Genomic DNA, 27546 nt, shown 5'->3' on the forward strand with positions numbered 1-27546 from the left:
TAAACTTGTCTTTGTCATTTGTACTGCAATGAGTCACCTTGTGGCTGCAGAGAGTACACACACTTTCAGTAACAACTGCCCACCGGCTACTGAAGTTCAATTAATATCCCACTCAGCTACCACCAATATGTGATGGGTCCCTACTCCTGGCCAACAATCAAGGTGACTAAATCATCACCACTGACTCCGGTGAGGAATGGACACTAACAGCAAAGATGAATTCACACAGTATTTTCAGATGCAGCTCCCTGCACCAAGCACAATTTCCCTTAAGAGCACACAGGAAGCATGCTCCAGACCTGGGGCTGTACTCTCCTTCTCTCTCCAGACCCACACAAAACTCCACGCTGACCACTTTGGAGCTGTGTGTCCCTGTTCCCAGTACCTGACACACACAGACTCTGGAATAGACTACCCATACATGTCAAACAGAGCACCTCTTTGGCCCTCTTCAAAAGGAACCTTGATGATTGGATGGGAGAAAGGAAAATCTCCCCGGGGATCATGTCAATCACCCTGCCAGACAAGGGTCCAAGGAAGTAAATAGTGTGGGAAGAAATAACCAGGGAATAGCCAGGAATTGTTATGGCTAGGCTTGTATCGGCCCTAGGGCCGATAGCCTAGTACCAACCTATGAACACTGTTAAATATTTGAGCTTCACACACACATACATTCCTGGAAAATTCTGGCACAGATTTACTAGCTGTTCCCCTGTCTGCCCAGACTTTGAGGTAATCACGCTGCCACCAGTCAGCTGCCCTAAGGCTCTTACAAAGGGCACACAATTCTGCTGTGTAAAATTAATACTAATACAAATTGTAGGGTGTGACCCAAGAAACAAGGCTTTCAGGAGAGGCCACAGTGTCACTAAACCAAGTATAAGTACTCTCAAGATGTTAAATGTATTCACTAAGGGACCAACCACAAAAAAGGTATTAAAATATTTAATGATCTATAATAAAACAGAAAACAGGAGAATACTGAATACAGTAAACAACAGAGTTTCAATCACAGAGATATAAAAAAAATACAGTTGGATAGTTTCTCACATATGCAGAAAACAACACTAAGCTATTCTCACTAAATGTCCCTGACTGACTAAAGAATTTCTGTTCCCTGACTACGTACTAAAGCAAGGCAAGCTGATGTGTGCTGAGTATCTTACATAGGTTCATAGGTTGGTACTAGGCTATCGGCCCTAAGGCCTATGCAAGCCTAACCATAACAATTCCCTGGAAATCTTTTCCCACAATATTTGCTTCTCTGGACCCCTGTCTAGCAGGGCGACTGACATGATCTCCGGGGTGAATTTCCTATCTCCCATCCAGTCATCAAGGTTCCTTTTGAAGAGGGCCAATGAGGCGCTCTGCTTGACATGTATGGGCAGTCTACTCCAGAGTATTAGGAGTCTCTGAGTCAGGAACCTATCCCTCCAGCATGTTTTGTTCATTGTGATGATAAGGTTTAGATCCCTGGAGCGTGTGGCTCTGAGGGATTGGGATTTCTTTAAGTGGAGCATGTCCAACAGCTCAGGGTTTGACATGGCTTTGTATGTTAAGCAGAGATTGCCTCTGAGTAGACGATATGCCACAGAGTATAACTGGAGTTTTTTTAGATGATCAGCATATGGCATCTGCTTTAGGCCTGTGATTCTTTTAGTGAGGTATTTCTGTGGCCTTTCCAGCTGTTGCAGATGTCTTGTAAGGTACATACCAAATGGGGCATTATACTCTATAATGGGTCTAATGAGGGATGAGCACAGTGGGACAATAACCTCCTTTTTTCTGGATGAAAAGCCCTTAGTGATGAGGTGTGCCACATAGAAGGATTTCCTGACTGTTGTGGCGATGTGGTTATCGAAAGTGAGACCACTGTCCACTTGTGTCCCTAAGTCTCTCATGACACTTTTGATGTTTAGTGTCCTGACACCTATGTTGTAGTTAATGGGTACATGTTTTTTTTTCCAAAGGGAATAACTATACATTTCTTGGCATTAAGCTTGAGCCCATGCCTCTGGCACCAGGCATCTGTTTCTGTAAGGCCCTTTTGTAGAATATCCACATCATTTGGGGATTCAATAATGCCTCCCAGTTTGCAGTCATCTGCAAACTCTGTTAGCCAGAGTCCCTTAGTGTTGGCCTGTACTTCAGAGAAGTAGATGCCAAACAAGAGTGGTCCCAGGACTGAACCCTGAGGTATTCCACTTGTCACTTGTCTGGAGCTGGATTTGGAGTCGGCTACTTTTACAGTCTGTATTCTGTCAGTAAACCAGTTGGCAACCCATCGAGTGACGTAGGGATTTATGCCCAGCTTAGTAAGTTTATCTATGATTCCAGAGTGGGGGATGGTGTCGAAGGCCTTGGCGAGGTCCAGATAGGCTGTGTGGACTGCCTTACCCTCGTCCACAGCTCTGGAGACCAATTCGAAGAAGTCAATCACATTCAGGAGACATGATCGGCCCTTCACAAACCCAAACTGGGTGGGGTCCAGTGTTTGAAGGTTGCCATTGTCCTTGTTTATAAGATAATGTCTGTCTCTGTTGGTGTGGATGTGTGAGGTATATATCCTGTCAGATATCTTTCCTTTCAGATTCTAAAGTGCTGCTGCGAGGGTTCCAAAGAAACCAGATGCTGGTTTGAGGATGACATCAACTCTGGTCACCTGAAACTGGTACAATACACACATAGAGTTTTGCTAAGATCTGTGGCAGCATCTGAAAGCTATAACACAATTTCAAACGTTCCATCCTCCCAGGGTTCTCTGATAAACTTACACATTTGATCAGTTATGACAATACAACCTAATATACATGCATACATTCTTTATGTCCAGCAGGATCTACTGTTGATGCATGTTTAAGACAAGTAACTTTACAATATATTTTAACTCAAACATCTGTGTAAATCAGTGTGATAGTCAAATGACATAAAATTCTTTACAAACCTCCGGCTAGCTATGCTGGCATATGTACACATGTACTGCCCTACTCTCCCTGGCACAGATGGCACTACCTCATATCATCACAATCTTATCCATGACTAATACACCTTGTTCCTCCTTTAAGGAGTGTGGGAATTTTGAGAGCACAGGCTGCATAATTCTTAATGTCCATCCTCTTCTCCTTCAGTCATAGCTTAGGTTATGTGATCTCAGAACTCTTTGACTCTCATATCTTGTGATCTTCGGCAGCTAGCTAGCTACCCCTTGTTTAGTGGCCAGTGTTTTACATGAGCCCACCCTCTCCCCCTCAGTGAGCTAGTTCCATTTCTTGGTCTATCATATTTCATCTTTGTTTTGTTGTACCATCTTTTACTATCTATTGTGCCTAATCATCTTCTGGATTATCCTTGGAGTCTCCCTTACCCAAGCCATGCCACGTGTAGTCACCATGAGTTTGTTAGCAATAGGTAATGGCTTTTCAGAAACCGTAATTTAATATTGTAATCGTATTCAAACAGTTCCATTTTTTTTTGTCCCATGTGTAAAGATGCTGCTGCCACACCTAGATCTTGGTTGTAGACTGGGAAATTGGGAATGTAAAGTTAAGGCTGCCTGTTTTGGGAATTTAGCAGCTGCATGTCTGAGACCTCCTTTGTGAGATCAACCATCACCATTTGACATTAGTATTCTTCTGCAAACTTTGATCAAAGCCCTTTTCAACCAGCAGCTTCTCTGGACCCAAAGTTTCTGTCTTGGAAATCTTTGTTCTGGAGGCTAAATAATATTTGTGCGTCTGTTCCATAGGAGGTACAGTCCAAGGAACATTCGAGTACATATTCATTCTCAATTAATTTTCTAAGTTCATCAGCCCATGTCTCTGATAATCATAGTTCTACAAGTGGCTTGTTACAGGGCAAGTTTAGTTTTCTGGAATTTTTAGTTGAATTAAGCAGTCATGGTTCCCCTCACCATGGTCTCATTTAGTCTATCCTTTGGAGTTCAAACCATTTTATCACTTCCTTTTCTTACTATTTTATGTGATCCTACTTGTGATGGCCTTAGACTCCAGCTTATTTTATGACATAATCATATTCTCAAAACCTCTGAAAGACTTCAGCTGGGAAGACGTCTGAGAGTACGTGAAGCACAGACAGCAGTTGGATAATATAGGAAGATCTCGATCCTTTCTCCACTCCCCTGGTCTTCATTTTGTAGTTTTCTGTGCATCTCTATCTTCAGAGGTTCTATACACCTGTGTGTCTTGAAGGAGAGTTATCCATCATTTGCCTCTCATTCGTCTACTTTTTTCAGACTTTGGTGTAGGTCATAACTGATCTTCCATATCCATGTGCAAACATTGCAAGGTCTGCTGTTGAGATACTTCCTTCATAAATCCTCCATGAGGTGTCTCAGAGATGCCACAAACATATTTGTTTTGTCACAGGACTGCAACATAGATCTTTCTTATTGTGTTGCTATTATGTCCTAATGTTTCATTTGTGGAAGACAGAAGAATGATAAGATTTTGTATAGCTTGTTCCCTTCCTTTAGGCCACAGAGATAGACTTTATTTCAAAACTTCTTTGCCTTTGCTCTTTCTGTAATTCAAAGGATAGCTAAAATCAGACATTTCAATGTTCTGGTTCACCTCCCTACTTCTTTTCAGCTAGGGGGATAACCTCATCCTGGATGTTCATCTTTAGCTTGCAATTATCTGTGTCATACAGTTCAGTCAGGAGAAATGTACAGCCTTTCATTCCCCTTTCCTAGATCTGAACTAGATTCTAGGATATTCTGATTGTGATATCTAGCTGACTATGAATACATGAAAGGGTTGTCTGACTTCAAGGTCTAAAACATGTTACCATTTCAAGTGTGTTCCCTTTGGTTCACAGGCCTATAGGTGTTTACTAGGCTGATGGCCATAAAGGCTTTTTTAAGCCTATCCATGCATCCCAAATCTCTGACAAGTTCTAATACCCTTGATAAGTGTAAGCAGGGGCTTGGGAGATGAAACACTTACAAGCTAGGGTCTGGGAGATTAACCATTTACAAACTGTATGTGTCCATTAGAGATATAGGTGCCAAATCAGGGATGAATTTCCTGCAGGTAATTTGGCACTTATATAGTATGAACTGGATCACCAGTACTTGAGTCACACTAGATAGGAAATTCAGCACACGATAGATATCTTCTCATTCTGGAATAAGAATTTTAGATGTTTTCTTGTTGACAGCTGGCCATAATACATAAGTTGCCATAGAGTCTGTCAGTCCCTATTTTTTCCTCTCATCTATTTTGTAACACCAAGGAGAATATTACTTGGTCTTTACTTAGGAGAGGTACAGCATGACATGGCTTTTGGGGCTTGTACAGTGGCTTTGCTCAAAGCCAAGGTCATTTGCTTGTTTGTCCTTGACAAGGTGTTAGATGATTTGTCTATGCTTAGAAACTACAGTGCTTAAAGCTGCTTTTACAGCTTGTAGTCTTCTTCAAGGCCAAAATCCTTGTGCCTTTTTACATTATATCATTCTGTTTCTCCCAGGAGTATTTAGCTTTGGACTTTGTCTCACAAGTTATTGCAGAAGGAAAATACATTAGATACGATAGTTTTGCACTTATCATAATGATAGACTGTGTTGTCTTCTTCTGACTCAACCCACCCTCCTGCCTTCTCCAATCCTAATTGTCTTTGTAACATTTTTGGCCTGGGAAATCACTCTGGTTCATTTTGAAGTCATTTTGGATGCAATCTTACTTGGTCATTCCTTTGTGAGAGCCTTAAGTCATATTGCTTGTGGTAAATGTTATCAGTCTGCTGTGGGGGTGGGCAAACTTGATCTGAAGAGATAGTGTGTATTGGTGGATTTTGGGAGAGGAGCTTGAACCCTGGAGCAAGAGTCTGATATATTGATGGTATCGAATATGATTGGTTCCAAATGGTTGAAATGAACAGAAAAGACACTACTGAATCTTCAAAAAAACAAAGCAGTACTACTAAAAAACACTGTATAAATAAAAAATACCCTGGACAACAGTGGAAAATAAGTTAAGTGCTTTTGTTTTGTTTAATTCAGAACTTCATCAGAACAATTACACCCAAAATTATCTTTCCTTTTAAATACCAAATGAAATTACAAAGACTTACGCCTGGAGCATTTCTCTCCGGCCTCTGCTGAAAATTGTCTTTGTTCCAAGTCGGACTTTCCCAGTTAACAAATGTTAAATAAAAAAAAAGAAAAGAAAAATCACTTCACATTTAAGCAGGCAAAACACATTAAATAATGAGTCATACATTTTTAAAATACTTTCCATTTAAAATGTTGTCAAAATAAACAATACAGCAATAAATAACTAGAAATCATTATGAAGTTAATAACTGACATACTTTAAATGACTTTTAACAGAAATGTTGTCATTTAAACCTGGAGTAATATCTGCTGTCAGGAATATCTGCCATTTCAATTCTAAATTCTCCAAATAATTGTTAAAAAGACCCAGTAAACCTACCTTTATCAACTACTCCTACTACAAAAGAAAAAATAAAACTTTCTAAAATCTCTACATTGAAGTGAATGCTTAGATAGAGCATTAGTTGCATCTTTCTTTTTTAATGGATAACAAATGTTCCCTAACTGTATCAGTTAACCTCCTAATTGTTTTTCCTATATAGAATTGTTCACAATTGGAACAGACAGCTAGATAAACTAACCCTTCACAATGACAATTATATCTGCCTTCTAAAACTAGGACAAAGTCTAAATGTTTAAAATAATGGTTATGAACTGCCATAATATATCTACACTGATAACAGTTTAGGTAAGGGAAAGTCCCTACACCCCTAATGTCAGTACTGCCATAATCTACACTTGTTGGATTTTCAAGTAATTGTTTTAAATTTCTGGTCCTTTTAAAAATGAACTTAGGTTTAGTACCAACTATGTCACTCAACTTTTGATTACCCAAAATTATTTTTCAATTATTATCAATAACTTTCTTAATGCAAGATCTATCTATACTCATAGGTAAAGGAAAGGAACAATTTAATGCTTCCATCTGTACCTGTTCTCTAACTTGTCCTTGTTTATTGGGGTGAAGCCTGCTATAATAATTGGTGGAAACCTGGCATCCATTTCCGAACTTATATAATCTGAGATGTAAACCAACTCTTCTAAAGGATATCCATGCTCAACAAATAGTTCCTTTAAATTATCCAATTCCTTAATAAAGATGTCATCACTACTAGTCATTCTAATCATTCTAATAGCTTGTCCTTTAAAGACATTTGTTTTTATAAATTTGGGATAAAAACTATCATAATGGAGATAATTGTTTGCAAAAGTTTCCTTTGTATAAATACAATTCTCTCTTCTCAATGTCCATTTGGAGTTCAACATCTAAAAAATGGGCTTTAACCCCAGTGCTCCCTACTATAAATCTGAGCCAAGATACAGTGCTATTAATCTGCATAAATAATTTGATTGCTTCATCCCTACTTCAACCCCAAATAAAAAAACAAATCATTGATGTATCTCTTATAGAATCTTACAAACTTGAAATGAGATAGCTTCCTTAAAAATTCTTGTTCCCACCAACACATTACTAAATTGGAAAAAACTGGTGCCACATGTGCACCCATTGCTACTCCCCCAATTTGTTGGTAAATTCCTTCACAAAACATGAAGAAGTTATTACTTAATGCCAAATAAAAATATCCTGTTTTAAAGATTGTCCAAACTTACTTAAATATAGTCTCATAAACTTAAGTCCTTCTACTTATTCAATAGTAGTATATAGGGAGCATACGTGCATAATAAGGTCTCATCCCCCTTAAAGTTATATTCTTTAAGTTCATTTAAAAACACCCAGGAATCTTTTAAATACCAATCATTTGTCTGTACAATGGAATTCAAAATTTCATCCAGGTAAATAGAAATCCTAGATGTTTTATTAAAAGGAGACGAAACTATAGGCCTGAATGGTGGATGTGTAGAGTTCTTGTGTATTTCAGGAATTCCAAAAAGAATTCCTAATTGTGGCTGTTCTGCCATCAAAAACTCAAATAATTCTATTGTGATGTATTGCTGATGTAATAAATCTAATTAAACTAAGTCAATGTCCTGATAGCTTTTTCTGACAGTATCTTTTGACACTTTCTTATATTTTGTCATATCAGTCAACATAGACCTTATTGCTTCATTGTAGTCAGAAATCTCCATAACTACTAACCCTTGTCCTTTGTCCGCCTTCATGTATCTAAGATTGCTATAGATCCTTAATTGTCTTAATGCTTCAGCCTGTACTTCTGTTAGATTTTCACTCCCCTTATATTTATTACTCTTTTGCTTACAATTATTATTAACCTGATTTTTCTGCTTCTCCACTGACCCTCTAAACACATAAAGTTTATTTTCACAAATTATAGCAAAAGTACCGTGTATTTATTAAAGGTGGATTAATCGTACTGCTCTTCCTAAAATGGCTGCTTCTTTTATCAGGAAAATTATGGAAAGTATATTTTAAATTCAATTTCCTGACAAACAATTTAAAATCTAAAATAGTATTTGTAACATTAGCTTTCCATGCTGGTCAAAGGTAAAGTCTTTCATACATCTAAGTCAACCTCTGTAAACTCTTTGTTACTCAAATTAAAAATAAATGATTTTGTTACTAACGACCCTTGTTCCTGCCCTTCTTCTAACTCACTGTTGTGAATGCTTCTTGATTGGGCGGAGGACTGCTCACTCTGCTGACTTGTGTGGAAAAAGGGGAACCTTCTTCACTAAAATTACTATTTTCACTACTCAGCAAATTCTAAAATTAGAGTTGTTATTAGTTTCCAGAATCCTCATCCCACTAACTTCAGGAAAATAATCAAGCCTATTAAGAAAACTTGGCTTATGGTGTAGCTATTAAAATTCTTGTTGTTATTGTTAACAAAACCATTGCCAGACAGTTTCTTCTTAGTAACTACATATGCTTGTCCTTGCTGATAAACATTAATGTCTCTCATTCATTTTTTTTTTCTTTTTCTTGGCAATTATGCTTTCAACATGTTTCTTAACTAAGTTGCATATCAAATACTGAAATAAATGCAGGGAAGGGTGTCCTTCGATCACAATATCAAACTTTTTAATATCATCCCTTAAAACATTAATTTTTTTCAATGTTCCATTTAATATGAAGTCTCAAAACTTCTAACCTAGTCTTATTGTACAAGTCTTTCAGTTTATTAAATAGACCTCCATCAAACTGAGCACCATTTCAGAACATATACACCCTTAAGCCTAAGGGCACTATTTCCAGCTCAAGATATCTGTTAAGACAGTAATTTTCTAATGTCAACATTTACTGAATCGTATTTTTATTGGCTTATATACTAACTAATCTATCAGAAAATAAATATGCAATAAATAAATGTGCAATAGTCAATCACTCAGCTGCTGTAAACTGTAGAAGTTATAATTTATAGTAGTATGTAGTAAAATAGTCTAAAAAAGTTAATGTTATGTATGCTGCATGTTGCATGTGCTATATGTAATTTGTATGTGTGTAATTGTCATCTCAGTATTGAGCCTGATGCGTTCCTTTAAGTTACCTTGTAGAGTCTAAATCACAATAAAGTTCACTCTGACCTTGACTTTTTTTAATTTATTATGTTTGAGGGAACAAGTTTCAATACATATTAGGCAGATCTCATGAGAAATATTAATTAATATATGTTTATGAAATTATGTGTTGTGTTGGTTTGAATTATGAGACAGCAAAGGTGTTTTACCTCTACTCTCTGCTGTTATGCTTTATAATAATCAGTACTGAAAATAATTTTAATTATTTCCCCCTACAGAAAAACCAAAACCTGAGACAAACATCTCCAATCCTTCTGAAATAACAGCAACTGATGAACAAGAGGTAACTCTGCTAGTGACATTGAGCTCAGGAGGAAAAATGCTTAACAGGGCACAGTCTGATAATAAGGAAATTCTTCCAGCAACTTTTAAATGGTTCCACCCTACTGAAGGCGAGATCACTGGCAATGGAAGTGATAAATACAGGATATCTTCCACAACACAACAGTCAGTGTTTGTAATATCTAAATTTGCAGCAAAAAAGGACATGGGGCTATATACATGCACAGTCACAAACATAATAGGAAGCGTGAACTTTACCTTTCAAATTGACATTAAACAAGGTAAGAGCTGCATTACTACTTTATTTACATATGACTGAATTGTTACTGATAAAATTAGTTTTGGAGCAAGTCAGAAATCTGTCAAGATTGTTGTTACTTTCTGTACCCTCAGAAAAGCAGATATGTAGCAGTCTGTAAGAACATAATACAAACCCCATTCAACCTCTGCATTTTGCAACTATGCTAGTATCTAAGCAGGCTTATTTTCACATACTCCTTCTCCCAACTCTGCACAGTTTGAGACTGTTTTTCCTGGCTTCCATGCTCAGCCCTTGCTGAATCCCCATTTGCTCCCTTTCAGGTACCCTGGACATGACTCTTCACTGGTTGAGTCCACAGACTTCCCAGGAAATTAACCTCAGTACTACTATTTGTTAGGAGTGGAGACAAAGGGATCTGATGGGAAGTCATGATGACAGAGCCTGGGAGTCATCCACTCCCCTAGCTATGGAGGTGGCTTGGGCATTGTTACCAAACCGTGTGTTAAACCAGCAATGTGTCAACCTGTTGACAGCAGGTAGGCAATTGCAGGTTCAGTGAAAATATTTTGCCAAAAGCACTTTCACTTATGGTGAAGAATTCCTTTTTTTCTACTGCTGTACAATCTCATAGTAATTAAATTAACCTTTGGAGGAGTGAAGGGAGCTTGACTCCTGTGGAAAAAAAAATATGTATTCTGAGTTTCATCAAAAGTGCTTTCAGTGAAACATTTTCTGAGTTTTAATATCGGGAAAAGTGGTGTTAATATATCAACATGAGTCTGTGGAACTTGAGATGTCCATTGAGGTTGCTGGACTCCACCAAAGGTCACCCAGGCAGAAGTTTTTTCTGTCACCCTCTCCCTGGGATAGGAGAGATGGTTGTCAGTGAGTTCACCCTGTCTGTATTACATCAGTGCTACTGGTAGTCCAGGTGCATTCCCAAATGTGGATTACCAATAGAATAGATGGACACTCTGCCTCTGCACTAGTAGGCTGGCTTTAGCAGCATTAATTTTAAAACAGCGATCAAGATCAATTGCTCTGCAGCAAATTACAAATGAATAGCTTCTTCAAGTAGTACCAGTGTAATAACTAATCAGAATCTGGATATCATCCTACATACTAGCTCTTCATCCTAGTCAGAGTTTTCATCATCAGGGCCTTTGCAACTTTGAAGAGCTACTCAGGTTTTCTATCAGCATTCCATGTATCCTTAGCTTTTGCAAGGATCAGTAGTATATTCCCAGCATTCCTAGGACCTTTCTGTAGAACTTCTCACTGATCTCATTGCTTCACATCAAACGTCAAGGCTATTTTGTACACCTTACTCATAATGTCTTAGATCCATTCTTTTTATTATCTTCATTAAAAAGATAAACAGGAAGTTTCAAGTAACACAGGAAAGGAATGGCCCTTCACCACAATTACTACACATAGTTGTGTGTTTTAAATTTTATATTCATGTCCATTGTTTGTATGATTTACAGAGACTGGACAGCCAGGACAAGTTAATGATCAGCAAATGTAATTTTTACACATAAGCAACAAAGATCTAAAGAAGTATTAATCTACATATTCCCTTTCTCTCTCTTTTTGTTTTTTGACAAAGGTATTAATCATCAAATGATAACAAAGACAAATGATAACCAAAAGTAAAAATTTCCAAGTTATTTTAGAGAGCAACAAACATTCTCTTCACCGGTGTTAATGTTGTCCTAAGAAAATACCCTCTCAGTACTCGTGTTGGTATCAGTGCTGACATACCCTGAAGTCAGTTAGATCTAGACATTTACAAAGGTGTACAAACCCAGTACTTTGGTATAGTTCCTTCAAGCAAGGCCCATTGTAGATGTACCTAGTTTGGTCTCTATTGCAACTTCCTTTCACTAAAACACCTCTGCAAAGTCATTTTTATTGGAGGAAATATTAACTATGGCTTTGAAGAATTATGTTGATAATGCCAGTGGATTATTGTAAATCTATTGGCTGAACACATAGATGTATACCAGGGAGCTGTGTAGATAAAAGAAGTGAAAATGAAAAGTTGTTACTCCTTCATGTGATTTATCTTGTGAATGGGTGGTATTCTATAAGAATTATATATGGTCCTTCTCCTCTTGTTCTCATTGTATGGATGGGGAGGTTTCTTTATATATGAAATCACCGAGCCCTACTCATTAAATACTAATGCTACTGTGCAGAGCTGTGCGCATTATAAAATGGTGTACAGAGACCTTTTTAATTCATTAACACTATTGCAATAGAGCATCCTCATTCAAGGCTCTTTGCATAATCTTGCTGTACTGCAAACTAACCACCTACTCGCACACCCCCAGTTGTCCACCATTCACCAAGGCAACTATTGAAAAACCCCAAAACTGTTCTGTTGACATTAAACTACAAGAGAAGAAAGGAACCACACAATGATGCTGAGCTTGACAGTGCAGCAGTCTAAGTCCCTGCCATTACATTGTGTAAATTATTGCATGCAAAAGTGAAACAGATTTACCTACTTAACACTATCACAGTGTTTGCATTTGCCTGTTTTCTGATAGTCTAAGTTATCTTTGATTCAGAGTTCATGTTTCTGCTATCTAAGCCCACAGACAGCATTACAACCTTCTGTTAAGGCCTATTTAAAAGGACATCTGTATTTACAAACATCAAAGAGATATTTATACATTTCCCCAGAGGTACGAGTTTTTTGGCTAAATCTGATTTTACCACATTTTCAACTACCATTTGCAGTAAAGCTATTTTCCTTGAGAGTCACCTTTCAGGATGCTTTTATTTTGTGCAAAATAATTTAGCGTGAAGCAGCATTAATTGGATTTCTAGGATAACACTTTGTTGAAAGACAGATCTTTCTTGCATACTAACCTGTAATAGTTTGCAGTCTAAATCTTCAGCTGCCATTGTTCTACCAATTTATAATTTACAAGGGATAATCATTTGCATCTGCTTGATATGCAAAAACAATTCCAGTAGTATGAAAGGAGTGTTAACAAATTCAGAAAACACTGATCAACTTTTGTTTTCTACAAGGAAATGAAATAAGGCCTATGAGTAAATTATTTATTTTTATTTATTTGACATTTGTTTACTGGAAAAGTGCAACTGGGTGAAAATAAATCCATTCTCAGAGGAGGCCCAGGGAGAAAAGCTCCTAAACTATGACAAAACATGCAGTGAGGATTTACTCAGATATTCATTACATATAAACATAAGTTAAAATAACAAAACATACAGCGAGCACATTTAGATATTATAAAAAACATAGTATAAATGAAATTCCATGATGGCCTAAGAGATATGCTCATTCCCAGTGGAGGGAAACAGTGAGTAAAGCTATATAAAAAAAGTAAATATGTAAATTGTTATAGACAGTAATTGAAAAACAAGGAGAGGAAACCAATCAAGGCCATTTGAGGTACAGGTTAATTGCCCTAGTATTTAGATATAAAACTTTAAATGTGTGAAACGAAGATTTAAAGAAAGGGAGTAGAGGTAATCAATGTATAGCATAGTGAAGAGGTATATGTTTAGCCACGGTTAGAGCAGGAGCAGATCCAGGCTTTAGATAGATATTCTTTTAGTGAAAGTTTGAAGGATGAATAATTTTGATTTGCTCTGATTGTTAAGGGAAGGGTATTCCAGATTTTAGCTACACAGAAAGAGTATAGGCTTTGGCCAGCTGATTTGCTAGGCCGATGCTCAGTGAGAATTTTTTTTTTTTCAGATCTGAGAAATCATTTAGGTATATAGTTTTGAATATTGTATTAAGAGCAGGGCAGGCCATGGGTCTTGTAGATGATTTTATGAGCCATTTGAAGTTGAAGGAAGGTAAAGTATTGCTGGAGTTAAAGCCACATGATTTTGAAGAGGTATACAGTGATGTGTAGAATATTTTGCATTAGCAACAAATTTAACACTTTTATTATAACACATTTCTAGCTTAGATTTTAGAGAAGTCTGTATGTTTGTAAGTATTGGGGCACCATATAAGAGTGTGGGTAGAAGTTGAGTTGTGGCAAGGGTACATTTAGTGGATGTGTCTAGGAAATATTTGTGCTGATGCAGAATTCCCACCTTTTTGTGCTGTTTTACTATTATTTTGGATATGAAGATCAAATTTAAGATGTTCATCTATAGTTAATCCTAGTAGTTTAGTATAGGGAACTACTTCAGTTATTATGTTATTTTGTGAGAGCATTGTGAATTGAGCATTATTTAGAGAAGGTGTTTAGGGGTGAAAAGTAGAAGCTTAGTTTTTAAAGGGTTAAGTAATAGCTGATTGTTGAAAAGCCAGGTCTTGATTGTGGTAAGGCATCTTGGGTGATTTGTTGAAGATGTGACAGTGGGCTGGAAGAACAAGTGATAGTTGAGTCATCTGAATATTATATATGTTAACTCTGACAGGAGGAGATATGGACATTATTTATGAAAACAATGAACAGGAGAAGGCCCAATATAGAGCCTTGTGGAACTAGTATTATTATTGCAGGTATGTGGAAAGAGAGTCTGGATATTTAATTGCCTGTTATCTGTTACATAGGTAGCTTGAGAACCATTTTAGAGAAAGAGAAGAAAGACCAAGATTAGTGAGATGTATAAGTAGAGGGTGAGTTACAGTATCAAAAGCCTTGGATAAGTCAAGAAATAAGGAAGAAACAAGTTTACTTGAGTCTCTTGCTTTGTTTACTGTATCAGTAAAGGATAGTAAGGCACTGGTGGTACTGTGAGCTGGTCTGAACCCAAGCTGGGTAGATTTAAGAAGCCGATTTTTAAGAAGATAGTGTATGAATTGTGTGTGGACACATTGTCAAGAAGCTTTGAAATAGGTGACAGTATAGCAAATAGAACATTAGTTGGAAATGTCAGTTGAGTTACCACCTTTGTGAAGGGATATAAGGAAAGATTTTTTCCAGAGAATTTGGAAATAGGCTTCTAGAATGGTTCAGTTGATAAGTACGCTGATTGAGTGTGCAATGGCTTCAACTGATAATTTTAAACATTCTACAGGTTGTTTGTCAGGAGAGATGCAAAGGGTTTAAGTTTGCAAAGTAGTCTTTTTATAGCATTAGTAGAAACAGAGTATAATAGAAGCTGCGGTGGTACAGCGGTTAGCATTGTCACCTCACAGCAAGAGGTTCTCCCGTTCGATTCTCAGCTGGAGCGCCTTCTGTGTGGAGTCTGCATGTCCTCCCTGCAGTCGTGTGACATTAAAGACATGCAGGTAGGTGCGAGCGTGAATGGGCGTGCCTTTGTTGAAGGTTGGGTGTCAGGCTGGCAACTCGGCACCGTAAAAATCCACTGCCAATCATGAGCGGACTGGAATTCCGCTGTGGCAACCCCTAACTGGGAAAAGCCAAAAGTCTTTTAGTAGAAACAGAGTATAATATGAAAGTGGAGAAGTAGTAGGTGTTTGAAGCAAGTTGAGGGCGGAGAGGGGAGTAGGAGGAGAGTGTTGGGAGGTAGGTTGAGACTGAGGTAAGTTTGATGTTACAGAGTTTGAGAGAAGAGGAAAGGAAGGTGGCGAGGAATAAGATGGGCTTGAAGTGAGATTCAGTATACTTTCTATGAAATGAGTGTTAGGTAGGCTGGTAATTTGTATGGGGGTTTTATCAGGATATAGACTGGGATTACTTTTTGGTCCTGGGTTAAAAAGTGATTTTGTTTATGATTTGACTGTAATTTTAAATAGTACTCTCTCTTATCTTTGTTTACAGACTTTTTGCCTGGTTATGATGCTGTCTAAACTTTATATAGTGGGTCTGAGGGGATTTTATATTGTAGCCATACTATCTCTGTTAGTCATTAAATCTTTAGTTGTTTTGGGCAAACAGGAGCATGGTTGGTTTTAATTATTTTTTGCAAAGTGGTGCAAGACTGTTTAGGATATCCAAAAAAGTTGTATTTAAACAACTGACTGCTTTATCTAGAGGGGATTGTCTGAGGATAGACCAGTTTATGTTTTTTTATTACTGTATGTTGAATACTTGGTCGAAGCTTGAGAGTATCTGAATAGATTTGTAGTAATGTTCCTTAAAAAGGTGATTGTTCTGTGAAGGTAGGCAGGGAGATGGTCACTTTATCAGGGAGAGTACAAACCATGATAATCTTACTGGGGTCTGAAACAAAGATCCAATTAAGGATAGAGCCTGGGTTGTTTTTATTGTTAAATCTAGTTGTAGTGGTAATGAGTTGGGTAAAATTTATGCTAGTGGACTGGAATTTATTGGTAAAGTTCTGCCACTTAATATTAACATCCCCTAGAATGATAGTTTTATTTTTGATAGTATTTGTAATCCAGGAAAATGTGTCTTCCAGAACCAGAATATTAGGTCCAGGTAGTGTATATAATACTGTAATTATTACGCTTTTTCTGTACTGTTTAGCTTTAAGAAGACAATAAGAAGTTTTGTCTTCATACAGTTGTCCTTACAAAGGGGGCAGCTGAGAGGACATGGGTTTATTTAATTCTTTGTTTTGTTTGGTGTTTACTTTATTAAACAGGAGGTTATGTTCTGTTCTGTTTGGATAATGTGTCTTTCTAACCTGTTCATTTAATGTCAAAAAGAAAATAAGGAAATGGGATGAGAGGACTAAAGTGAGAATAGCATACAGTGTAAAACAGTGGAACAGTAAAGAGTATATATGAGACTGTTAAAGATAAAATTAAAATAATAAAACTATAAGGCAATACACATTACAAATTTAGTCTAGTATCTCTTCTACAAAGACTTGCACTACATTGGTCAGTTATATTGTAAAAATACAAAATTCAGAATCAGCAGCACATAAATCACTGATGGGTAGATATATGAACTTAGTAGGGGAATTGATAGTACCTATAACCAGGTAACTGGATCACTAGATAAATGAAAAGTTAATTGTATTTCAGTGGGATACATTTTTTTTTTTTTTTACAGTTAAAACTGAAATATAGTAGAATTAGGAGAGTAATAAGTAGAACAGCAAGGGGATATGTCAGGTATAGTCATTAGTGTCTGTCATACACAAGTGTTGAATGTGTTGAAGGAAACCACTTAAAGGTAAAACTGCATTATATTATACTATATACCATTAGCATCAAAACACATACTAAGAGCTAATAGTAACAGGTACAAATAAGTGATTCTAATCCAGAAACCTTATGTGGTAAAGGTATACTAGTCAGATTTACTAGCACACAGACCCATGAAAGTTGTAACAGGCACCGAGTGTTGAGTAAGCTGATGAGTAAAGAGATTCTACTCTTGGAACACAATTTTTTATCTTTTTCTTTTATTGCATTTGTTTTAGGTTTTTTGTTCTTTTGGAGTTTTAAGAGGTCTTGGCTAGGGTCAGTTAGAAAACTTAGAACATAATTAATTTATAGATAGTGAATAACATCCAGCTAATTAGTGGGATGAGCTGAGAAATAGTATTCCTCATGTAACTAGCAATACCTGGAGGTACTTTATTTAGCTGGATTGTTTGTTTGACTTGCTTGCTGTTCTCTGCCTGACTATTGCTGATCTCTGTCTGCATTTAATTTTTCCCACCCACCCAAATGTTGTACTTTTAGACTTGGTGGCTTTGAGTTGCTCGCCCCTACTATAAATTTTGATTTTGGACACTCCTCCTAGTCCAATCTCATCAGCTCACGTCTGAGCATGGAGCCTTAGTTTCAAACTTGAATTATCTTCTGTTTCCTCTCTTTCCATTTTCTTAACAAATTGCACTTTATTCATGTACTTATGCTATATCTGTGCTTCTTCCTACTTTAATATTTTATTTTGTTTTTTGCTGCTTGTTCTTAAAGTGCTCATTTGCATTTATTCTTCTGCATTTATTACTGCTTGTTAGTAGCCTAACTACATTTTGACTGTTATTCTAAACCTCTTAGTTTTCATTTAAGCACTTGGGTTTCAAACTAGTTATCTTGCATAAGGAAGGTCTGTGGGTTACATTCTTGTGGCACCAGAGGTAGCTTACATCCTTATAAGTTAAGAATTGTTGGTTGAAGGCTTATTGTATCTGTTATTCTAAAAGTGTCTTAATTCTGGTTTATGCGCTTGGGCCTCAGGCCACTTATTTTACATTAAGATGGTTTGTGGTCTACACTCTTGTTGGAGGAGAGGGTAACCTGCACCCTTTTGAGCTGGGAATTGCTGGTTGAAGGCTTATTGTGTCTGCTATTCTGAAAGTGTCTTAGTTCTGATTTAGGATCTTGGGCTCTAAGCCAGTTATTTTACATTAGGAAGGTTTGTGGTCTACATTCTTGTGGAAGGAGAGGCTAGCCTCCACCCTTCTGAGATGGGAATTGCTGGTGAAGACTTAATGTGCCTGTTATTCTAAATGTCTTTGTTCTGGTCTGTGGTCTGCACTCTTGTGGCATTATTGTTTAGACTGATTTTTTTCTAACTACTAGAGCATCTAGCTTAGTGTTGCTCATCAAGTTGCTTGTCTTATTGACTTGTTCAATGTTTAAGTTTTCCTTACGACTCCCTAGTAGATCATCAGCCTTGTATATGCACTTCCCAACCATCTCTGTGGCCAGTTTGGTTGAGATGGGTATTCTGAGGCACTGTAGTAATTGCCTCATGTACATTGACAGCCTACATGTTCTTAATAAAACAGTGTATGCGAGAGGTGCAAATATACTAACATTGAAGACAAAACTGTCTCATACAACCAAAGCTAATTCTATAGAGGTTGTCAGTAACACTTGCACCACACCTGCTGCACAGGGTAAAGACTCTACACATAAAACTACTTATGCTGAGGCACTTAGAGGTCACCCTCCTTAAACACCAAGACCTCCTGCACAGTACAATCAAAAAAGGGGTCTTCAGCCGTCACATAAATACTCCATTAAAACACCACTCACAGCTGCACATAGTAACACTGTATCCAATTCCTCCACTGCTTATCCCTTAAAGTAAACTGGCACACAGCCAAATTTCCTAGTCATTGATGATTCTATAGTGAGGCACACCAATGTCCCCCTCACCAGACTGAGTAAGGAGAGAGACATGGTTAGCTGTCTTTCTGGGGCTAGGATCTGTCAAGTCACACAGGCACTCGGGTCAGTGAACCACAGGTACCAGTATGACTCTGTCATAGTCCATGTGACTGTTAGTGATCTGAGATGTACCTCCATTGACTATAGGAACTGACATATGATCAAGCTCGCTGACTGTGTCTCTTCGGCAGGTATGAGCCTATGACTGAAGAGCATACTACCTTCTCCATGGATGCCACTTTACCAAAAAAAATTGATTGATTTTAACAATTGGCTTATCTTCTGGTGTCAGTCCAGGGGGGTACAATATTTGACAGCCTGGGAGGACGTGGTTGACAGACCATGGTGCTTTGCCAGGGATGGTCTGCACTTATTCCCTCTAGGCTTTCAGATATTGTCAAATACCTTTTCAAACCCCATAGTGTCTTTTTAGGCAGTGCCAAATGGATAAACCTACCAACTTAACTGAACCTATGAAGGAATATATGAAGGTGGTACTGCTCAATGCTAGAAGTCTTAACAAGAACCACCACTCGCTGCAAGCCTTCCTGTCCTTGGAGAGTGTACACATCTGTGCAGTAATGGAGGCATGATTTAAAGTTACTGAGAGTACCCCAGCAATGCAAGGTTATAATGCCTTTTACACCTTTAGACCAGCTTTTCCACAGGAAGGAACTAAAGGTGGAGGAGTGTCAGTCTATATTAAGACTAATCTCACATCTAGACTAGTTAAAGTGGATGACTCACTGGAACTCATACATGTGCAACACACCATAAACAGGCTGCTGTACCATTTCCTTGCAACAACAATACATTATTCATGGGGGACCTCAACTACCCATTTAGACTGGGAATCCTACACTACTTCTAATGAACGTCCAGCAATTCCTATAGCTTTAATAACTATACTTATATTAGTGAGGAGTATAATAGTACTTATTTTAGCTGGTTCAAATAAACTTCTGAATATTTAAAACAGCACACTAATGTTACATTTTTTTTAAACAAACAGCAGATCTAGATCCTGTATAGTACATGCATGGTTTTCATGACAATTTAGCCTTTTTAGGCTGTAACTTTTTAATGCACAGTATTTGAGCTTAACTAGACACATATTGAGTATTAGTGTCAGTTGTACTACATGTTTATATTGGCTCCAATATTATAACATTCATAAATTTTAAACAGGGTTATGTTTACATATTTTTTCCTAGGGTTTGCAGACCTGAATGAATATCACTGCTATGAGCAAGAGCGACTGTCTTTCTGATAGATTTTTCATATATATTTTTTATAGATTTCTGAGTGTATTTTACTTTAAAATTATTTAATGGACTTGTCATTTGAGATGAATAAACTTGTGTACATATATATATTCTCATGTGTTTGATAGGTTTTTATTTAGGATTTGTTTTTATAATACATTTTCTTAAAATATGTATTGCTTGTAGCCCAACAAAATGTAGTGTTATATGCAGTATTTTACTTTTAAAGGACAACTGGATTATATTATTAAATGATCAACTTCTCTGTCCTTTTTCTCCCTATTTACTTTCCCTGCTATGAATAAACAATAATACAATATTTAAAATATATTAAATTGACTGTTTCTCTCCAGTAGAATAGTACCTTACTGTACTGTGGTGGTTTCACTTTCAAAAGACATTTATCCCACCCTGGAAAAGCTTGCTGCACTCTCCAATTCACTGATGTCATCAAAGCCAATGAATACAGGTAGTTTTCTGGCCAATTCCCTTCCCAAACTGACATCAACATGACTGTCCTAAAAACCTACCCATGCTGTGATGTCACAGCTCCTTGGTCCTTCCACTATCCATACAGAAAGTAGAACAAGGAAAAAGTACATAAGTCTCCTGCTGTGAGCTGTCAGTCACAGCAGGTAACAGCTCAAATTACCATTAGAACTTTTGACAGCTAGGGAAACTATGTGTGAAGGTTGTTGGGAGATGAGTCAAAGTAGTACAATTTCAGGCTTCACAAAAGACTGCAATTTATCCATTCTAGAAAAAAGCAGCAGTAAAAAGCACTTTGAAAGTCTGTTCTGTGGCACGTGCACTGTTTGTATTTTAAGTAGTCATTGAATGGCATGAAATATTACTTAAAACTAACTTACTGAAAGACAGCAGTGTAAGCATGTAAAATCAATGCAGTGACAGGAGCTTTAGGAAGAAAGAGGCCTGCTTGATGTACTTTTTTACAGACAAGCACTGCAGTGTGGGATACTAGAGGCAGACTACACATTCAGAATTACTTCAAGATGCCAGACTCCATGTGGTCAGACTCAGAAATTACATATAAAAATATTTAAAAACCTGTAAATAGTCCCAGAGTGGAGTTAAAATGTAGGAAACACCAAACCATGATGAAATAAACATGTTTTTGAGTCTGTGGGTGCGTTTCTCCTTTAATTTGTAGTTGCTTTTCCAACTTGATACACAAACCTGAAGACGTTCTAATAGACAAAAGTAATTTATGTTAAAAATGCTTCAAAATGTTTCTGAATGTTGATGGAAAGAATTTTGAAGGAATTTTTAACACTTATGTTAACTTTTTCTTTTTTGACACTGTAAGGAAATGTTTCAGGAGGTTTTCGCAATTATTAATGTGTAATTTTTAGTTTAACTTTTAGTTTAGTTTAGTTTAGTTTAGTTTAGTTTAGTTTAGTTTAGTTTAGTTTAGTTTAACATATCCTGGAATCATAGAGCTTGAAGTAGGGTAGCACTATGTCAGATATCACACTGGTGTATGGGGGAAGGGGTATTTAGCAAGTAAATATGCTAATTTTGTTTTACAACACAGCTACCCTAGTAAACCACTCCCATGCTTTTAAGCATGCTTTTAAACAGGTATATAAATGGAATGGCGAATTTCAACACTTCATTCTGTTTTTTTTTCAACTACTATTTGGATCACTTGTTTCTGTGTTTCTAATAAAGAAGATTCAACTTGCACTAGCTTGTGCTTCTCTACTTTCATTAGTGGATTTATACTTTGGAACGTTTTTAAAGAAAGTATTTCTGCCACCTCTTATTAGGTGGGATATTCACAGTATGGTTTTTTATTAGGTGCCTGAACTCTAGGGAATCTTAGACCTTCCACACAGTGAAGTTTCCTCATTATTTGTAAACTTTGTTAATACCAACATCCTGGAACCATTGGTCCATTCTCCTACCAGAGGTACAAACGTCCTTGACATTGTACTCACGAACTTGGGGGACCAGTGTTCCTCACCCAATGTAATATCTTTGTTTGTCAGATCTGACCATAAGGCAATATTAATTGAAATAAAAATTTAATCTGGGCATGCAGCAAAACCAAAGACCTTTAGGAACTATTCCAAGGCTAACCTCTCGCTACTAAGCAACACCTTGGCTAAATTCCAAGCACCCACAAACTTGTTAAGCACCATAGAATACACTGAGCTATTTCAAAATCTTAGTGCAGCCATATTGATAGCTGTACAGACCGACCTGTGCCTACTCATATTAAGAAAAGGAGAAACTTAAAAGACAAGCCACCCTGGTGGAATCACACTATCAATCGGTTATACAACAAAAGAAAAAAAAATCTTGGTCAAGCACAGGAGAAACAAAGCCATACATACTAATAGCTCCTAACCAATACAAACAGGCACCTGAGAGAGTTAATTGCTACTTCAGAGGCTAAATTTGAATTAAAAATAGCTTCTCAAGCAAAAAACAACCATAAAGCTTTCTACAGCTATGTCTGTGACCTCAGAGGAAATGCACAACAATGCACAGAACTTATTGTAAAAGGCATCACCCACACTCAAACAGAGGCCATTGCCAACCTTTTGGCTGACAGGTTCAGCTCAAATTTCTTCCCTTACTCCCCGCAATAGTCCAAAGGAAATGCCACATAACACAGTCCTCCAACCATTACTAGGGAACAGGTCATTAATGCACTTTTGAAGGCCAAAAGAACTGCATCAGTGGGCCTTGAAAACATCCCAGAATGTTTAATAAATAGCATGAAACATGACCTCTCTGGTCCACTTGAATCACTTTTCAACTGGAGCCTTCAGTCAGGTTTTTTGCCCCAGGGATGGAAGACGGCTACAGTCACTCCTCTGCTAAAAGGAAGTCCAACCACTGATCTGGTTAACTACGGGGCCATAAGTCCTAACAGCCTCATATGTAAGACCATGGAAAGAATCATCATGGACATAATAAATGGGGACAGAGCTAAACTGCAAAACCTGGACCCATCACAGTTTGGTTTTGTTAAAGAAATGTCATGCCTATTAAATCTGGTAAATTTGTTTGAGAGGATCACCAAAGCAATGGAAGAAGGTAAGACTGTGCACACAGCTTACTTCGACCTGGCCAAGGCTTTTAAAACCCCACTCAGGTATTATAGAGAAGCTCACTAATTTAGGTATAAACCCTTTTATCACTCGCCTGATAGCCAGCTGGCTCAGTGATAGGACTCAGAAGGTTAAAATTGGTGAGCCCACCTCCACCAAGAGGCCAGTTACTAGAGGAGTCCCCTAGGGCTTTGTAGTGAGCCTGCTCCTTTGTTGAATCTATTTCTCTGAAGTGGAAGCAAATGCTGAAGGTTTATGGCTGACTAAGTTTGCAAGCTGGGGGTTATCATCAACTGCCCTGCACACACTTGTATTCTTCAAGAAGGTCTATCTCTGACTAATAAATAGTGCCAAAGCTATGGTCATAAACTCAATGCTAAGAAGTGCATAATTGTACCCTTTGGGAAATCAACCATCCTGCCTAATTACCATGTTGATTATACACCCCTAAGAGTCAATCCAGTGGTCAGGGATCTGGGTATTCATGTAGACAGTAGCTTTACTTTTGACCACCACATGACCGCAGTGGTGAGTAAATCCTTTTATGTTGTGCAACTTATAAGTAAGGGTATGGCATCTAGATCCTAAGAGGTCATTATCCCACTGTACTCTGCCCTTAACAGACCAATCAGAGTACAGTGTTCCCTTTGGCATTTACCTGATCAGGCATATTCAGCAACTAGAGCTACCTCAAAGGTTCCTTTCAAAAAGAATACAAGGCACAACAAACTTGCCTTATGCACAGCATGTTAAAGCCCTTTCCTTCTACTCAGCCTCCTGTAGACTGCTGAGGGCTGATCTATGCCTGGCTTACAAGGCATCTACAAACCCCACACTTATGAATCTCCTACATATCCGTAAGTCAAAACGGTGCCAGAAGTACAAGGTCTAGGGACCTGAATTTTGTCTGTGACTTAAACAGAGCATGTTGTAGAAACAGATGTGTCCCAGAGACTGCTCTTGCTATGGAATAGGCTTCTCATCTATGTGAAGCTGAGTTTGTCTATTACCCAGTTTAAGCGCAACCTAGACAAGTGGATAGGGAATAGGAAATTTACACCAGGCCTAGCATCCGTGTCCCTTATGGACAGAGGTAGCTTATAAATGCCTGGCCCTCAATGCCCTATTTGGATGCAGGATATTATTATTATTTTGAGAAAACTTGGCTAGGCTTAGAAAGGCCCCTTGGTCTGTTAGCATAGTAACAGTCCATGAATCTATGAATTAGTAAAATAAATTGACATTTCTACATACTTTGACTACTGGCTTGTATTTTGCAAAGAAAAGTACCACCTTTGAAAATGCAGTTTGTCTATGGCAGACTTTTTATAACATTCTATAGAAGGACAGTTTAAGATTATTATTGGATATTACACTAAATAGTGTTTATCTGTTATAAGTTGTAAGGGTGTCAGAGTTCTAAATTTTCATTAACTGTTTTAGCTAATACACAATTGCTGTAAATCCCAGGAAAGTATATAACGTGCAATATATTTATCGTGGATAATTTAGTTTACCTTTTATATTTAACAGTCCCATCATTTATATGCTTCTTTTAGGCCATGGTATATAAACAAGTAGTCTTTATCATATGTGCCACATATTACAAATGTTTAGGATAAAAGTGTGAAATCTTTCCTTCTCTCAAAAGAAATGTTGCTCCATTTCAGATTATAACCACAATTTCTAATTTACTAGTATAATAAGCTTCCTTAAAAAAGTATATTTACATTTGCATTTAAGTATAATTATTAGAAAAACGGTTCTTCAAGGAAAGGCAGCAGCTACAGTAAAGCTGCCCTCCGTCTAACTTGCACACCCTGTCAGAAAGAATCTATATAGTTTAACTAAAATGCTTCATTGAACTATTGCATAGTTGTATTTTTATTAATAAAAATAATTATAGGGATACATTTGTTGTTTTAAAAGCAGTTGATAACCACATTTGTAAGTTTCTATGAAGACCAAAAGAAAGGGGCTTGAAGAACTGAATAAGGATCCTTGCACAGCTAACTCTATATGACCATCTTGAACACTACTGAGATTCCTTGGAACATTAATACCAGGCAGTGCATGTCTTCATAGGGATAAAGGGACTGCAAACAGAAATTCTGACTAAAGCAGAAAGACTAGGTGGTAAATAACACAGAAATTATATACTGTAGAAGTAACCTCTTGCCAGATAGCTAGTGCTATGGTAAGTATAATTACACACAACTGTACAGTTATGGCAATATCCTTTTCAAACAAATACAGTCGTAAAAGACTAGGCTGTTTATGTGGACAACTCTTTCTCACTTGACCATTATGTTTTCACCATAGTCAAGAAATTTTTCTATTTGACTCATTTCCAAGGGAATGTCTTCAAGAGCAAGAGAAGTCATCTGATCACTGTACTCTTCCCTTATCAGGCCCATCAATGAATGCATTGCCCTCTTTGGTATATACACATCCAAACATCCAATCATATCACTCAAGTGGAAAGGCACCATCGATTTTCAGTCCCCCCCTCCCAAAAAAAAAAGAAAAGAAAAGAAAAAAATTAAATTCCAGCTGTGAATTTCTGATTCCCCATCCATTGATTCAAACTGCATTTGAAAAGGGCCAAGGAATAGGAAGCCTGTTCCAAAGAAGGGACAATATCTGAGACACATATCTGTCTCTCCAGCATGTTTTGTTTAAGTCGCTAAGTTTATATCCCTAGATCACTTGACCCTGGTTCTGTTTGACTTGCGGATGTGTAGCCGCTACATCAGGGCTGCATTTGTCACTATCTTGTAGGTCAGGCATAAGTCACCTCTTAACAGTCGGTAGGAGGCAGAGTAAAGGGATAGGGGCTTTTATTCTATCCACTAAGGACATGTTGTTTACACCCTGTATTTTCTTTGTGAGGAACTTCTGAGGTCACTCTAGCTGCTCTAAGTGCTTAGTCAAGTACATACCTATGGTGCATTGCACTCGATTATTGGTTTACTGAGGGCTCAGTAGAGCAGGACTGTAATTTCCTTGGCTCTGTTGTACCACACAGGAAGACTTCCTCACCACTGTAGATGCATGGCGGTCAAAGTTCAGGCTATCTATCTCTTTATCTCTGTACCTCAGTCTCTCACCTCTGAGTCTACTTTTAGGTGTGTGCTATTGATGTTGTAATCTGCAGTGGCATTTGACTTTGCAAAAAATATGATAATGCATTTTTTTGCATTTACTTTTAGGCCATAATTCTGGCACCAACCATTTACTTGCTGGGGATTCAGTGATTACCCCAAGCTTGCAGTCATAGGCAAAGCTTTGTCATCTACAGGCATTCCACATTCTTCTTGACTTTCTTGCTCTTTTGGCTTTTCCCAGTTAGGGGTCGCCACAGTGGAACAGTTCGCAGAACCATTGGCAGTGGAGTTTTACGGTGTTGAGTTGCCAGACCAGCACCCAGCCTTCCACAGAAGGCACGCGCGCGTGCGCGCATGCACACACACACACACACACACACACACACACACACACACACACACACACACACACACACACACACACACCTAGGGCCAATTTAAAGTGTCTACTCCACCTTTAGCATGCCTTTGGGATGTGGGAGGAAACCGGAGCACCCGGAGGAAGCCCACGTGACCACAGGGAGGACATGCTGACTGCACACAAAAGGCATCTCAGCCAAGAATCGAACCAGAGAACCTCTTGCTGAGGTGGCAACGCTAACTGCTGCACCACCGCACCCCCCCCCCCCACATTAGTCTTGACCTTAGAGAAATATATTCTGAACAGGAATGGTACCAGCTCTGAGCCCTGTGGCACACCAGTAGTAACTGGCCTCTTGCTGGATCTGGATTCACCCACTTTAACCACATGCATCCTGTCCATGAGCCAATTGATTATCTATCTGGTAATGTAGGGGTTTATGTCCAGTTTTGTGATTTTATTTTTAATACCCGAGTGGAAAAGTGGGTCAAATGCCTTGGTCAGATCACAGTAGACAGTATGTACTGATTTACCCTTATCCATGCCTTTAGTGACTTTCTCAAAGAAATCAACCAGATTCAGTAGGCATGACCTTCCCTTTGCAA

At 37.9% G+C, this 27546-nt stretch overlaps 1 protein-coding gene across 1 annotated transcript in view; it reads left to right on the forward strand.

The window, feature by feature from the left end:
* Window positions 1-27546, forward strand: part of LOC122808425 (V-set and immunoglobulin domain-containing protein 1-like) — a 538071-nt gene that overhangs the window by 160579 nt on the left and 349946 nt on the right. The window contains exon 2 of the mRNA XM_044079387.1: window positions 9790-10134. Coding sequence (XP_043935322.1) covers window positions 9790-10134 — 345 coding nt within the window. The remainder of the gene's footprint in view (window positions 1-9789; window positions 10135-27546) is intronic.

The sequence above is a fragment of the Protopterus annectens genome, chromosome 8.part0 (genome assembly GCF_019279795.1).
Source record: "Protopterus annectens isolate FY-2018-M chromosome 8.part0, PAN1.0, whole genome shotgun sequence".
Taxonomy (NCBI): Eukaryota; Metazoa; Chordata; order Ceratodontiformes; family Protopteridae; genus Protopterus; species Protopterus annectens.